Here is a 16,957-nt window from a genome sequence, read left to right as displayed (position 1 = left end):
AAAATCAAGGACAATAATGTAATTTTCACAAAATAAATTTTGCTGTTTTTTATTTAAATCTGTGATTTCATCATCTCTAATTAAAGAAATTAAAAAAAAAAAACACCTCTCTCCCCACTCTCATGTACTCTCTCACTCTCTTACTCTCTCGTTCAATTTTAAAAACAAAACAAAAACATTTCACACATTTTGTGTTTGGGCATATACTTTGCGTCTAGGCATATAATAGTAAAGTACTGAAAAGAGAAAAAAACAAAAAAAAATAAAAATCAGCCGGCACAAGACAAACCCCGCGCAGCAACAGCAAAACCATTCCCTCCCATCAACCAGACCAGCCGCCGCCTCGCACACCACACCAGCAGCTTCCATCTTTCTCACCCACTACACCGCTCACATCTCTGCTTCACCCGATACTGAAGAGACACCGATTCTCAGGTATGAAATATTTGGGTAACTAATTTCTATTTTCTGTTTTGATTTATATGATTATTTTGCTTCCTCTTTTTGTGGATGGTGTTCAGTATTTACCTCATGAATTTTGTCCAGTATTTATGCTTTTGTTGGTAGTAATGAGACCTTGGTTTCAATTTTAGGGTAAAGGCCATATAATCCTTTTCTAACTCAGAGAATCAGAATGTTAAAACCTGGTACCTCGATGGGAATGCCAACCAAAACAAAGTTCGAAGAACCTGAATCTTCGTCTTCTGAGGATGTAAGTGATCCAAAGCAGCGTAATTTATTAGTATTTTTGTTGCTTTAATTTGAAGAACAATTGAATTTTTGTATTTAATTTGCGTATTTTTATTTGTTATAGGAGGAGGAGATAGAGCAGGCGCTTGCAGATGTGACATTTGGGGAACTGCAGAAGGCACGCTCGAACGGGTCACATTTAGTCCACCTTAAGCCTAAAGAAGAGAAGAAGGGTGGCCGGGCGAACAAGAACCGGTAATTTCAGCTTACATTGGATTGTTTTGTTGGTTCATATGTTTTGTAGTTAAACAGATGAATATGTTTGTGTGTTTGTGAAGGCCGATGGAGGTTACTTGCACGAAGCCTGTCCCTAGATTTCGAGAAGTCATTCAAGGTTCAAAAAAGGTGAGATTTTGATATGGCGTTTGTTATGATTTGTATGATGACTTCATTAAGATTCATTCTTATTTTCCGTAACCCTTTCTGTTTTCTATTGGGTTGTAAAAGTTTTCATTAGAAAAGAATGGTAATTACAAATATTTTACCATGAAGAAAGTTAACTTTAAATAACTATACTCTGTTGTTGTGTAATTGCCCTGAACTATTTGGATTCAAAACCTGGTATGATTTAAGCGCGATGAATCGGAATTAGGTGGTATAGTATTTCATGTAGCTTTTCTTACAGGATTCATTTATCCTGCTAGGTTTGATTTGTCAAAGTTGTGATAAAGCTAGAAATCGATGATCAAATTTGTGAGTCACTTCTATGATAAAAGCTAGGTGTTTCCATACTTAATCAATTTAGGCAATTCATTGATATTGGAGTACTGGCTTACGTGTACTTCGATTAGTGTAAAACTTGTAGAATTCAGTCAGTAGAAAGCAATTTATATACCTTGGTTGGAATTGTTTCTTGCTATGTTCAGGTGGTACGGGACCCACGTTTCGAATCTTTATGTGGAGAACTTGATGTTGATCGGTATGCTTTCTCTCTCCCTGGCAAAACTTTTACCGGAGTTTTATGTTTATTGATTTTTTCTTGAAGCTGGTTAGTAACATGTGGAGAAGGGGTCTTATGGGATGGGAAGGTTTTTGACATCACTATGGTGTTTAATGTCGAGTTTCAGAAAACTCGTTTTTTGTTGTTGCTATTTTGAAGATTGGAAAGATGTTGTGATCTTGATTTTACGGTTGTTGTATGATAGATAAACTTTACTGCGTTGGCTTATTTTTTGTTTATTGTTTTACGGGTAGTGGACAACTTGTTGTTGAACTTGTAACTGTTTTGACTTCAGCAAAATTTTGTTTCTTACAAAAATGAAAAAAAAAAGAGGGAATAACATGCATTCAACAGGTTTAGGAAGAAATATCGCTTTTTATTTGAGGAGGAGCTTCCTGCCGAAAAAGAGGTAAAGTTTCTTAAATAAGTCATATATATATTCAGTATCATCTATACACCTTTTCTCTCGCTTAGTTTTGGTTTGAATATTACAGGAACTACAGAAGCAAATCAAGAAATCTAAGGACCCAGAAACCATTGAAGAACTAAAGAAACACATATCTTTGATTGTAAGTGCTTGCCTTTATGTAAATATTTGACACTCCCTCATTTATGCGACCATGTTATATAGTCCTTTTAACTTTAAATTTGCTTTGGAAAATTAGAATTACTGGTTCTTTAACTATTCATTTATCTTTGTTTTTGTGTCTTTGTAGGATAAACAGCTAAAATCTGATTCAAAGCATACTGAAGCTGCAATACTGACTGAGCACAAGAAAAAAGAGAGGAAAGCAGCAAAGGAAGGGAAGCAACCCTTTTTCCTTAAGAAATGTAATGCCCTTTCTTGCTCCCTTTCCACCTGTGTGTGCATGTTCATCTGCGTTCGGTTCAAATAGTATGTACTTCTAGTCAGCACATAGCAGATACAAGAAAAATATATATTTTTTTGTTTCAAAATTTTCTATCACAATTCTAGGGAGCAACAATAGTAACTGATATTGAGGTTTCCAGGACGTTTCCTTGGTCATGGTTGAGAATCTTTAGATGTTCATTCTTAAAATCTTGCACGGGTGGCAATTCATAATTGTAGTTTGTTGGTGGTATGGAAGCTACATGTAGCTTTCTTAAAATAATTGCACATCAGCGAATTGTATACAACATTGCCTTAAATGTATCTGCCAGCTCATTAAGGTAATGCTGTCTTTTAATCACTTATGAGCAAGCATCATAAGAAAACTACAATTATTTACCAGACCACCAAATACCTAGGATTAACAACAAGACCCAGATAACTTTACAAGAATGAACGTTACAAGACTCTCAACCATGACCAGTGCAAAGTTCTGCGTGGCCATCACCCAAAAACTTGTATTGCTGCTAACTGGAACTGTGACACAATTTTTTCTCTGGCTACCATTTCTTGGAACAAATAGGACGAGTCCAAATCACCCTTTGCTCTTTGATTCAGAAATATAAATTGTCATCCTAAACAAAGCTAAAAACGTAAAATTGGGCTCCAAATGATCACATGAAGAGCCTTGAGTTTCTGAATACAGATGTTTCACTATGTTTTTTCTGCTTATTGTAACTGATGAGTGCTACCCAGAAGTATAGACTGTCAAAACCCAGTATAGGTTTTCGGCATGAGTTCTATTGAGATATTGCTCTAGTAACACTTGATTAAATGAGATCATAAGATGAGTAGATCAAAATTAAATTCCAATTGACGTTTCATTCTTCTATTATTCGCAGCTGAGATCCGAAAGAAAAGACTCGTGGAGAAGTATAAACAACTCAAGGTAACATGTTTTCCTTTTGTCATAATGTTGAAAAATAGCTTTGTGAGAGATTAGTACTTAGTCATGATGGCTTTGGCATTGGCAAATAATGTCATCCGTTTGCATGACCAGGCATCTGGCAAGCTCGAAGCCTTCATTGAGAAAAGGCGCAGGAAGAATGCAGCAAAGGACCACAGATACATGCCATACCGCAGGCCCGACGCTACCGAGTAGCAAGTTTAAAGGTTTATTTTGGCTTCATAGGAGCAAAGTAAATTTGAATTTATCTTTACTAGCTAGGTGGGCACTGCGGTGACCCTGGGTAGTGACGAACATCGGGTGTTTCCTTGGACAGCTGTAACGTTAAAGTTTTATTTTTCTTAAGGTAATGAAACACTAAAGAAAATCATTTTGGTTCTACTGTCTTCTGTTGTGCCTATACTTTGATGAAATTTGGATGCCGTAGGCAGATTGCCAGAAGGCTAATTGTTCGGCTTTGGATGTGCCTCACACTACTCCCCTTTGGTCCGCACTTGTAAATTCCGGGACTTGTTTGAAAGGTGTCTTTTGTGGAGCCTGTGGTAGGCTATCAGGCTCTCTTATCAAAACTAAATTATGTTGAGCGTGCTAGAGTTGGCTTAGATCAACAGATATGAGTTATTTAATCGTGAATATGTTGAATTATTGCGCCACAGGCTACTCAAAAACCTTTTAATTCAAGGGATTGTTTGTTGATGGGTTAAGTCCATAAAAAGGTTCTTTTCTATGCCTTGTGACCAAAGACTTTTAGTTTGCGTTGTATACTAATAATAAGGCCCAAGTTTGTTAACAATCACAATTTATGAAGCTTACTTGAGCAGTAAGGAAAGACAAAGTAATTAGTGCAAAGGGATAAATGATAGCTTGGAATGAAAGACTCATGGCAGCCATTGAAAACAAACTCAAATGATAAACTAAAGCATCAAGAAAGCAGTAGCTGGGAGTTCTTTAGTTGGGTGTCCTTTTCCACTGATTCTCTTGCTGGTTGATGTGACTATCTTAGGCAAGTTGATTCTTCTTTATTTACTAGTTTTTGCCATTGAAAGACCCTTTTTTTCCTGCAAAATTCTTCTGATCATCGTAGGCTAGCTGCCACGTCATAATATTTAAAAATATTTGGGCCACAGATTTTGCCAAAATCAAATACCCAACAAGGGTTCAATGGTCTTTGAATGGTCTGGGCCTAATTAAATCAAGCCCAAAGTAATTATCACCCCCAAACACTAATTCCAACGGATGGATCGATCAACTTAAGGTTAAAACAGTGTAGGTGATGTGAGATAGAAAGTTATGTAAATGATTATTTAAAGAGGTATTAGCCGATTTCCCTTTTAGTCCCTCATTAACTCAATTTACCCACTCAATTTTTATTTGACCAACTATCCCATTGACTTCTTATTAATGGCCATTACCACCTACGGTTAGATTTTCTAATTTTCTTTTTCATTTTTTTTTTTGTTAAAATTTATCACTTACCAAAAAATAGCTTGATTTTCTCAAAAACTCATATACAATGGAGGGTTGTGCTATAATTCTATAAAGCAGCCATACCATTATTTGGCCAAATGGGCATTAGGCTTGTCACATGTAACCCCCTTTTAGGCTATCTCCAACCGAAGGAGCTACGTTTAGCCTCCATCCAGATTATAGCCTTGCAAGAAATTATTTTTTAATGAACAATGCCAGGGCATATCTATGTAAAATCTCCAAACGAAAGAGGCTATTTTTTAACCTCCTCAATAATTTATTATTTTAAGTTTGTTCTTTAATTTTATTGGTTAATTGGATTAAACTACAATATTAAAATAAGGTTTCAGGACATTTTTTGCGGGCTACTTGTCATTAAATGTTGTTTTAAGTTTCATGTTATTAAATATTTTAATTTTACTTGCATGTTAACAACTTAGACATTAAAATGAGGTGAGATACTATGGAAGGGTGAAAATAATGTGAGAAATGGTGTAGAAATGGCTTAGGTATTTATAGGAAAATTTTAGAATTTTTAATTTTTTTTTTAATTTCTTCTTAAAAAAAAAGGGGAACTTTAACGAAAAACTCCCGGTACTGTTCACTTTAACGAAAAACCACATTTTTACACTAAAAAGTCAATCTTGGTACTATTCACTTTACCATTTATTTTGTCATTATCATTAAAACTCAAAGTTTTCAAGTCATTTTCATTAGTTTTCCTTTAAATAAAAAAAAAGCTATATAACGTCAACTAGCAAAACAATTGGCCCCAACTTTTGGGGTTGGTTTGCTGGCTATGTTTGCATAGCCCTTTGGCCATGTGGCTATATTTTGGCCTAGTTGGTCTCAAATTTTTTTGACCTAACCCTTCATTAAAGAGAAGTTTTGTGTCAAAACAAACTATGTTTTGGCCTATAACCTTTTAACCGACTCAGTTAGAGATGGCCTTAGCCCTTTTTTTGAGACCTAGCTACTTAATTGCAATAATGGATACAAATTCAACGACAAGATTTAAAAACATCCAACGTTAGTTTAATTACATTAACCACTAAATTTAAAGTATAAACTTAAAACTAATAAATTATTAAGGATGCTATGTTTAGCTTATTCGGTTGGAGATGGTCATACTTTGAGGGCTATGTTTAGCCCTTTCGGTTTGAGATGGTTTTAGTGCAGATAATATCGTTTGTTAAAAAAAAACAAAAATTGCTACATTGGTCCCCATCCAACGCTGAATTGATCTACCAAATGCAGAACAAAAAGCGAAGAATTGGAAGATTTCATTTATTCTCAATCTCACCACTAATCTCTACAGTAAAGAAAGGTATGATATTTTCAGCAAAATTAACATTAAAATTAAGGGCATCCTCATCGGGTCCCATCTTTCTCTGAACCTACGACAGTCGATGAATCCCCGAGCATGTAAGCATGCACAAGCAAATGTTATACGACGGATATATGGGAACTCCGCGGAAAGAAACTTTCGAAATGAGACTTAATTTATTATTGAAGCTTAGACTACAAATTTCAGAAGAAAATGTAACATTGTGCTTGCATCTTTCATACCAGCTGGGGTTGGGGAGACCAATCGTTGAGCTATCTGGCCCAAAACCCCTTCCTCCTAGCAGAATCGTTTTCCGATAGGGATCTACTCCACCTTGATCCAAGCGAGAAGTGTCGTTTCAAGAAAGGCTTCACAGAGGAATTCCGAGTGCTGGAACTCGGTTCCATCTTAGAAACCTGTCCTTTTCTATTGGCATTCTTCTGGTGATCAAAGACATCGTTATCACTATCAAAGTAGCTATCTACAACTCTATTTTTGGATACCTTGTGGTTTTTGGCTTTGAGCTCTGCTTCTGCCCTCAAAGCTTTTCTCGACATCTTTAAGACTTGCTTCTCTCCGACCATACAAATTGGGCAAGCCGGGTCATACCTATCAACCTCCAAGGTCATAGTCTCCAAGCACTCAGCATGGTAAACATGTCCACATACCAGCACAGAAACCACTGAAGTGTCGCTGCCAGCAATAATTTTCTGGACGCTCCATGAAGATCTCTCTGTTAAGAGCTTTGAGCAGACACCACAAGACTGCAAATCTATGGAAGGAGAACACGAGAACCTGCTGCTTGATCCACTTAGCTTTCCATGGATAGAACCCAAGTGCTCACTGTCAAAAGACAATCTTTCCCTTTGAGAATACGCCACGAGCTCAGAAAAGGTACGCATTGACCAGCCATCAGAAGACCCGCCTAGAGATCCAGTTGCCAAGTCATTGCTGCAAGTGGAGAGTACAAATGATTGCCTTCCTTCAGAGATTGAGTTGTTATTTGGAGATTTTAATCCCAATATCCGACTATCAGAAACCTGTCTCAACAGCTGATGTCCTGGTGAACGACGAGCTCGTCTTGATGGGGTTGAGTTGGGAAATAGAGGGTAGCTAGGGGTACGTAATGTTTCTGCAGTTGGTGTTGAAAAAGTTGTAGGCATGGACAACAAAAGATTTGACACGGCTGAATTTGCAATTCCTGGTGATTCTGTCAAACTCTTCACCTGAAATGCAATTGGAAAAAGGTCAAGACAATCAAATGGCAATCGGTAAAGGGTTAGAGCATCAAATAACAATGCACACAACCCATTATAACAGGTCTAGTTTTAATGGGGTCAAACTCACGTCTGGAGAATAATTTCTTGCAATGGTTAGATCTGCAAAATGCACACACTCAGCTCAGTAAACCACATACAAATGAAGAAACAAAAACCAGCAATCCAAGAATTAAATTTGTGTGACTACCTAACATAAAATGGAAGTATGTCTGACGAGTGTGTGCATGCGCAAAACATCACATGCAAGCATCCAAAGACCTCATGGCGAGGGCTACCAAATTTCCATTGTACAAATAATTGTAAAACAACGAACTGCAGGTTACCAATGTCCTTTCTTAACATGTGCTCAAACGAAAAGAAAATAGAGGACATATGTGTTCAAATTTAAAATATATGTTCTGTTATAAGACTTCGTCGATGCATAAAACAGTGACGCGTCCAGAATTTCTATTTTCACAGAAGAAAATTGCACATTTGATCTTTCTTTTTCTTTTATTTTGATGATATGTAAATTGGCAGATATCCAGTCATCTCAAAAAACAGAAAGAAAAAATCTGCATGAAGCCCTTCCAGTATTAGGGCCTAATATAAACATGTAGGAAAGGCAATTGTGTGGTTCTTCAATGTGTTTACAAATACCAAGAAAAAAGGCACCCAAATTACTTAAAACGCTATGATCAGTCGGCGAAAGAGATCACATTTTGACAGAGTATATACATTCTTGTCCATACATGGAAGACCAAATACCAGCAGAAAGGATTCATTAAGTAACAATTTAAAATTAAGACACGAGGTTTATAAACTCTTTTTAGATTGGTCATTCTCATTCACGACTATCAGAAAGTCCTCCCAATGCAAACGTGATACCGCTGTGCCATTTGCATCACACTGAGGATTGCAAAGTTAAATTTTCATTTTCACAGGCATTTCCGATGTAGTAGTTGATAAACCAAGTAAAAGAGGCAATTACATGTTTGCTGCATTCAATCTTATGTAAACTATCCTCATGATGAAAAGTAGGAAGCTCAGAAGGTTTTATTTACCAAAAGTGAGAGTTATATTTCACAACGTTTACCTGGAGATGGACTCCTCAGATTTTTACCTGTTCCTCCTTGAACAGGGGACTTTTGAGATATAGGTGTTCCAAAATTCTCCAGCGGGCTTCCCAGATCTGAGAAATTACCCCTTTCAGAACTTAATGCACCTTTTAACTCCATGCTATCATTAGTACTGATTCCACCAGAGACTTGATATGGAGTATCAATTTCACCAGCGACACGCCGACGATTATCCCACTGAAAACTCCATGATGGTGAATGAATGGCATTCCTATGCAATGCTTCACCTTCACTTTGATTTGGGTGGGTTCTTTTCTTTGCAGCAACACAGCAAGCTGATCCCATGATTGTCCAGATACCGTAAGTTTTGACGGTGAACCAAAATTTCACGTCCTGGGAAGACAGAAAATAAACAAGATTTAGTCCGTCATTCATGTTTAATACCCGCAACCTAATCCTCTAAGTAGAGAATCCGGTAGCAGCTCTACTGTATTCAACAACTGCGACATCATCTGTTGTATTCAGTTAATGGCACATTACTTGGCGTCTTCAATTAATTTGTTACCTTTTAAGGAAACACTCTGCACATTATTGCTTCCATACTAGCCTCTAACAGAAAAAACCCAATTGATGCTGAATGATAGATGCTATAAAAAATGGAGCCTACTTCACCATGTATTCATTGAACATAGAGTCCAACAGTTCTTAGATGTCAAATCCAAAACCGAAACAAGCGAAAACCAAATTAAATCAACACCGCAAGCACACACCAAAACAAAATTAAACAACAACAACAATTCAAAAAGGAGAAAAAGTTAAGAACAAAGTAAGGTTATCATGACGCATCATCTACTGTCGAAAATCCGATAGCAGCAGCATCATCGACTGTAATTAATTCACTGCAACATCGTCGTTGTATTCAGGTAAGGGTACAACTATTTGGTATATTCGATTTGCAAGTTACCTTTTAAGGAAATACTGTTCACATTATCAAGTAATTCCTCAAAATTAACATCCAAACCCACCACTTAATTGAATTTTATATTCAAAAACCACAACAAACCAAAACAAATCGAAACCGCATCCACAAACTGATACAAAAATGAAGAACAACAATTGAAAAGGGAAAAGAAAACAGAGTTAAGAGCAGAGGAAAGTAATTAGGCAAACAAAATTCACTGATTCTTAATAATCATAAAATTGAAGAAAAACCTAGGAAAAATAAGCATTGAAGTTCAATCATGGAAATATAAATTGAAGAAAAAACCTAGGGTTTCCAAACTGCTGGAGTACACGAAAGAGAAAGGAAAAGTCGTCGAGAATTTACCGTTTCGTTCCGTTTAGGGTTTCAGACAGCGAGGGAGGTCTTCATCTTCTTCTCCCGCATAAAGCTGAGAGAGGAGGAGAGGACAGATTTAGGGAGAGAGGATATAAGCGGTGTGAGAATAAAGGCGTGCATGTGAAGGGGTCGGATTTGGCGGCAGAAAGGGACGACCGTCGTTGTGACGGAGTTAAAGGGAACGGAAAGGATCATATGGGAGTGGAAAGTTGGGAAGCGCACGGGGAATTGTGCCACGTTTTCTGTACTTGAAGCTTATAATTTGTTTTTTCCTTTGGATATTTACTGCTCCTCCTGTGTATTTTTACAAGAAGTAAATTGTAGCAATGATTCTTTAATTTTAACTTAATGAGAACAATGATTTTTCACCTAAAAATCCATTATTATTGGTCTCTCAACTCATCAAAATGTACAACTATGGTCTTTCAACTAAAAATCAATTACCATTGGTTCCTCAACTTTAATCCAAGTGAAGAAATAATCTCTTAACTTTAATCCAATTAGAGCAATAGTCCCTCAAACTTTAACCTAATTGGAGCAATAGTCCCTCAAACTTTAACTCAATTGTAGCAATGATTATTTCAAGGTAACTCATTTTGACAAAATTTTGACGAAATTGACGAAAAGGGTCATAACTACATGTTTTGACGAGTCAAGGGACCCTAATTGTAGCAATGGTTCTTCCAACATAACTTATTTTGATAAAATTCCGACAAAGTTAACGAAAAGGACCATAGCCACATATTTTGATGAGTTGAGGGATCAATGGTAATGAATTTTTAGTTGAAAGATTATTGCTTCGATTTGATTAAAGTTGAGGGATCATTGCTACAATTTACTCTTTTGCAAAAATACATAGGCAATCTTACGTAGGGATGGACAACGGTTATAACGGGCGGGTAACCGCGGTTATTTACTCATAACCGTTTATGTTCATACCTATATAATTGTTTATTCGTTGAGTAATTGTATAAAGGGTTATACTCATACTCATACTCATAACGGTTTATAAACGGTTAACCATACCTATAACCGTTTACCCATTTAATCATAACCGTTTACCTGTTTTTGAACCAGTTTATCCTTTTTTTACTCATTTACCCCTTTTTTCACCCTTCTACATGTTTTTTTTTTTAACAACTTGAAAATTACAAAAGAAAAATTTGTCATAATTTTCATTTTCTGACAATTAAATACCGTTATAAGTACATTTTAGCATGCATTTTCCTATTTTAATCATTTAAGACTCTTATGACATATAGGATGCAAAACAATAAATAAATAAACGAAGATGGCGAATATTGCATTTTTTTTTTCAATTTACTGTGTATTAGATTCAATTTTTTTTTTCTCTAGGAAATAAATTGTAATAAGAAAAGGAGAATTTTCTAAAACACCCAGTGTTTATACAGTCAAATACAAACATTTAGCGTGCTTCATTACTCTGTCCCAAATATAACTGTTGTTAATATTATGGTCAATAGATGTAAAAACATTGGCTAGGAAGTTGACTTCTTTATAAACATGTTGACACTGAATATAATCAAAAGAGTTCGCCAATCATTTGACGTCCTCGAAATAGTTCTGACTCTCCAAGGGATCTTGCATCGGTCGAGAATCCTTATAACCATCTTGGAGTCACTTTCAACCATCACATCCTTTGTTTTAGATTCAAATTCTTTCTATATTGTTTGCAATAAAAAATAACTTTCTTGCGAAAGGCTTTTATTTTTATTATGGGTGCATGACCTCTACATATTTTTTACATATATTTGATAATGGATAAACCAAAATGGCGTTAATGTTAAACTACAGGATGCAGGTTAAAGTTTTTAAAGTTCCATGACAGAATGATGGTCTACTCTGCTACATTCACCCAAAACTACTTTGGGATGATTTTCACACACTATTTTTTAACTTCTCACACTTACTTTTTCATTTCTAACCATCATGATCTCTTTCAATACATCAATACAAAGCAAAAATCTTCAATATGAGTCACCTGAATATAATCAAAAGGAGTCGCCAACCATTTGATGTCCTCAAAAATAGTTATGACCCTCCGAGGGATCTTACATCGGTTGAAAATCCTCTCTATAACTATCTTGGAGTCATTTTCAACCATCACATCATTTGTTCTATATTCAAATTCGCTCTATATCGTTTGTGATAAAAAATAACTAACCTTTTTGCAAAAGGCTCTTCTTTTTATCATGGGTGCATGATGTGTGACAATTCGTTCGTAATTTTATGGCTTTAATAATTTTATAAGTGTGAATTGACGAAAATGCCCCTAGTGGTGAGATTTGTTGACTTTGGTTGACCGTCATTTCATGACACGTACGAGCTATTATATTACTATATTTTCGAAGTACTCGATGATACGAAGGCGTAGGTGTAAGTGGAATTGAAGTCAAGGTTACGACGAAGGTTTTATGGAACTACAAATCCAAAAAATACTTTTGTAAAAAATACTATTTATTATTTTATATATTTCGGATAATTATTATATTATTATTTATTTTTTTTATTATTAAATTATTTTAATATTACTTGGGGGATATTTTAAATATTTTATTAATTTATATTGCCCCGTGGAGGCCATACATCCCAAAACTCTCCACTCTCCTCTTTCTGCGTGTCTTCCTCCCCAAGCTCTCTGGAAATCTCTCTCGAACTCTCTCTTCACTTACGCTCTCATCTCTCAGCTCCCTCGTCTTTCACTCTCTCTGCAAGTGTAGAGAATCCTGCAAACCCGAGCACTATCACTTGCCTGCGTCGGCAAGCCAAACCATCAAGCCACGACACCTTGTCATACCCCGCACCTCTGTTAAACTCATACCTTTATATCGAACCCAGACCTGACCCTACGCGTCATTGTACCACAGTTTCTGTTCAAGGGATTTTCCGGCAAGATCTCATAGTTCCGACCAAGAAGCAACAAAGGAGGAAAACTCCCCCAGTTTTTCGGCAGCTTCCAAGCCTTTTTTCGGCCAACTCCAGCTAGGGCCGAGGAAACCAAAGGTGCCTAGTTCGAACGATTGCGACCTCGCAAGTATTTATGAGTGGGTCTTTTCTTTTATCTACTATATATATATATATATATATATATATATATTTGTTAGTTTCCATTTACATATTTCATAAAGGATTTTCTATGATACGCCTACATTAGCTTAGCGTTTATAAGATCTAGTGCATTGATAGAAATTATGAAATTATGCGACGTTCGACGAGATGCACATGCATGCGTATTATTATTGATGCCTTAATTATATTTATGGCCGTGAATAGTATCATGGTGACATGAATTATCGATTTACTGTTGTATGATTCTATTTACATTATCTGTACACTAGTGTTATTACTCGCCCAGGTTAGGACTAGTCTTTCACGTGTATGTTCACATCGCACTGTAAGCTCACTTTGGATCCATTGTAGGTGTTAGTCCTGTCCTAGATTGCTATAGGCAATTAGGACTCGTATGTGATGCGCACAGCGCCAGTCTTCACGTGATTGTAGTACCAAAGCGTAAATTATTGTTATACCCAGTTCTATTCATGTCAGAATACCTTTGCATGAACTCGTGTGTCAGCATATATCGATGAGCACTCAATGTGATATGTTTATTTATGTGCGATATTGTGATTACTAGAAGTTATGTGCCTATTTACGAATTTTGTGACGTATTGAATTCTTGAGATATTGGGCTACAGTAAGTATTTTCATACTATACGTAGTATGTTATTTTGGAAACTATACTTGTTTTACGACGAGAAGTTATAATCTTTTCAAAAAGATTTTTATAAAACTTTATTTTTAGGTCCACTCACCCTTGTTTTTCGCCCCTTTAGGATTTAGTGCCAGTGTTCATGTCGACGAGGATTTCTGGCAAACGCTGATATTGGAGACTACTTCCAATGGTATAATTCTCAATCTACTCTATTGTACTTTACTTTTGCTGTGAATTATGCATGTCAGTTTATGGCAACACCTACTGATGAACATTTGCAGTTAGTCAAAAGGATACTCTGATACTTGCAAGGAACGATGTCATGTGGTCCCACGTATTCAAGCGCAGAACATATAAGAATCACTGCATTTAGTGATGCAGATTGGGCATCTGACATTAACACAAGGCGATCAACCACTGGATATGTGGTGTTTTTAGGACAAAATCCCATTTCGTGGCAGTCTAAGAAACAATGATGTGTTTCCCGTAGCTCAACAGAAGCTGAATACAAAGTGCTTGCCAATACTGCTGCAGATATTGCTTGGGTGAGACTTATATTGAAAGATTTGAAGGTTTATCTACCTGATCCTCCTATCTTATATTGTGATAATATATCCACTTTGGCCTTATGTTCAAATCTAGTTTTTCATACTCGGATTAAACACTTGGACACTGACTTCCACTTTGTTCGTGAAAGAGTTCAAAAAGGAGACTTGCAGGTTGACTAAATTTCTACAGAAGACCAGGTTACTGATCTGTTGACGAAGGGATTACATGGTCCAACCTTTCTTCATCACTGTTGCAATCTCAAGCTAGGATTCCCCAGTTGAGATTAGGGGGGGGTATTAACCATAAGAATGCCATGTGGCATAATCTTTGCTATGACATGTGTAATGATCTTATAGTCTTGATTGTTATAGTTAGTTAAAAGTATCCTTGGTGGCCAAGTATCCTAGTCACTATATACAGTGAGCTAAGTCATTTTCCACTGTAATGAAACTGCTATTGCTGTAATAGCAAAGTCTTCTTTCTCTTTTCTTTGACTTTTCGCATTTCCTCTATTTTTTCATTTCTGTGTGTTAAGAAACCTATGAAGGAATGTACCACAAAATATAACATATAGGGGATTAGAAAAGTACTTCATGAGCATTACATGTGGGGGAGTTTTGTAGATGACACATCCCGAGTAGCGTTTTACAAATCCCTCTGACATGGCTTTATAATGCTCATGAAGGGCTATTCAAATAGTCTCTATGTAATATTTTGTGGTCCTGTCCTTCATAGTGACTTCAATCCCTAGAACTTGAAAAACCCTCATCCAAATATAGCACATACATATTCTATGAAGTGAATAATGAATTGAAAGAAATGCAAAACATCCACATGAAGGCAGGATGTCAAAGAGCCATGGATGTGTGGTTTGGGAATTGGGTGAGAGATAGAGTTGTTTTAGTGACTTTTATTATATTTTTTATTTTTATCTTAAGGGTGTGAATGATTTATAATTTAGTTGTAATTTTATTTTTTTGTAAATTAAAAGTCATGTGGTGAATTTAGAGTAGAATGATACACGGTTGATGTGACATATCGGATTCACACAATAATTTTTTGTATGGAGAAAAAAATAAGCTCTCCAGCTTTAATTACTATTTTTAAATAACTTGTCAGACAAAGAACTTCATTTCTATTGGTTCTTACTTTTTATGACACCCTAAATAAAATGGTATGGTTGAAATAGAAATGTTTTAGGGTGGTATTAAAATAGCTCTCTACCCCTTTTTACTTAATAAAACCGAAGCAACATCAACTGTAGAACAAAATCAAATAATGTATTAATGCATTTCCTTTGTTACATCAAAGTGGGATTTGTTCTTAGTAGCACCCACTCATTTTGATAATAAAATAATGCTAATTGAACTTAAGAAATTATAATGTACATGATCTAACCTTGAAAAGAAATATTTGAATCAATTATTTTGTACGAAGATCTGTATTATATATACCCCCATAGTTGTCAACAAATTAACCTATAATTCAATAATATAGTATATAACCCTACTGCGCAGCAGTCTTCATATGTAATGCTTCACTTGTTTTCCCCATATTTCTTCTTGTCCATTCCTAGAGCACTATGATTATTTGGTGGATACGAGCCTTCACTACTAAGAGAAGATGATTGAGACGTCGAAGATTTCTTCTTGTCCCTTCCTATAGCACTTTAAGCGTTTGGCGGATACGAGTCTCCATCACTCTGAGAAGGTGGCTCGGATGACAAAGATTTCGTCTTCTCCCTTCCAAGAACAGTCTTAGCATTTAGAGGATTCGAGTCTCCACCAGAAGACATAGTTGCTAATGATCAACTTAATTAAATTTGTACACAGAAGGTGTAGAAAGGAGATCAAGTTGTGGCTTTTGTTGAAGTTGGAAATATTTATAATAGCCGATTGGAGGGACGTTAGGGTTCATATCGTGCAGTTTGGTTTCCCCAGAACTACCAAGAAATTAGGCTAACCTAATCACATAAGTAAACACAATTTATTTGTTTAATTGAATTCCTTTTTCTATATTTCCATTTGAATGCGGGTGGTCAATGAACTGCGAAGAATTGGTTCTTAGGCCACGTGTGCAATGCAGTTAAGGAGAAATCTTTGACGGTGTTTTAATTGCGCATGCATGTGATTTCTTGGGGGATTTCTCCTCCTGTATCATATGCACATATTCCTGGAAAATGAGAACAAGTTTTTGACTGGGTTCTTTGTTATATTAATTAAGTTAATGCATGGATATTTACATTATACATGGGAAATTTCTCTTAGACTCTTTTCTCTCCATTGTTACTTTCTGATGTTTCTCTGTGATAGAATTTCTTTTCTGTTTGTGTGTGTATATATATATATATATATTGACTTTCAAACATTTAAGAAAATGAAGAGAAAGGCTTGCACATATTGACTTTCAAACATTTAAGAAAATGAAGAGAAAGGCTTGCACATGTAGAAAAACATCAATGGATCGAAACCCACAACAAATGTTCAAGGCCTGCAAAAAAATTAAACTTCCTCAAAACACGGTTTAACGAATGTTTAAAGATCCACACTGATGCATATCTTAAGAGGAGGCGTGTAGTCTAATCTTTATAGGTATGGAATGTAAAATAACGAAGGCTTTCATTAAGAACCATAAATATCCAAATTGTGTGATCGATATTCTGGAAGGCTTTAATTGTCATTTTTTACGGGACTAATT

The 16,957-nt window shown here is 35.9% G+C and overlaps 2 protein-coding genes across 3 annotated transcripts; one reads left to right on the top strand and one right to left on the bottom strand.

Annotated features, from left to right (window-relative positions):
- Nucleotides 1-252: 252 nt before the first annotated feature.
- Nucleotides 253-3,888, top strand: LOC137715959 (uncharacterized). The gene is made up of 10 exons (XM_068455327.1): nucleotides 253-435; nucleotides 594-712; nucleotides 815-945; nucleotides 1,029-1,095; nucleotides 1,617-1,669; nucleotides 2,045-2,099; nucleotides 2,185-2,259; nucleotides 2,407-2,521; nucleotides 3,443-3,489; nucleotides 3,601-3,888. The coding sequence occupies exons 2-10, from the start codon at nucleotides 635-637 to the stop codon at nucleotides 3,700-3,702; spliced, it is 723 nt and encodes a 240-aa protein (XP_068311428.1). The 5' UTR covers nucleotides 253-435; nucleotides 594-634; the 3' UTR covers nucleotides 3,703-3,888.
- A 2,565-nt stretch (nucleotides 3,889-6,453) lies between these two features.
- On the bottom strand, nucleotides 6,454-10,182 carry LOC137715267 (uncharacterized). Of its 2 annotated transcripts, none has more exons than XM_068454530.1 (4): nucleotides 9,967-10,182; nucleotides 8,684-9,032; nucleotides 7,649-7,680; nucleotides 6,454-7,527 (listed from the first exon to the last, which is right to left on the bottom strand). In XM_068454530.1, the coding sequence occupies exons 2-4, from the start codon at nucleotides 8,982-8,984 to the stop codon at nucleotides 6,574-6,576; spliced, it is 1,287 nt and encodes a 428-aa protein (XP_068310631.1). In that variant the 5' UTR covers nucleotides 8,985-9,032; nucleotides 9,967-10,182; the 3' UTR covers nucleotides 6,454-6,573. The 2 variants fall into 2 exon arrangements, with proteins under 2 accessions (XP_068310631.1, XP_068310630.1); XM_068454529.1 differs by having other exon boundaries at nucleotides 8,657-9,032; nucleotides 9,967-10,179.
- Between the last annotated feature and the right edge of the window lie 6,775 nt (nucleotides 10,183-16,957).

This window comes from Pyrus communis, chromosome 14 (genome assembly GCF_963583255.1).
Source record: "Pyrus communis chromosome 14, drPyrComm1.1, whole genome shotgun sequence".
Classification (NCBI taxonomy): domain Eukaryota; kingdom Viridiplantae; phylum Streptophyta; class Magnoliopsida; order Rosales; family Rosaceae; genus Pyrus; species Pyrus communis.
The sequence above is the reverse complement of the archived record's forward strand: the minus strand, read 5'-3'. Positions and strand labels throughout refer to the sequence as shown.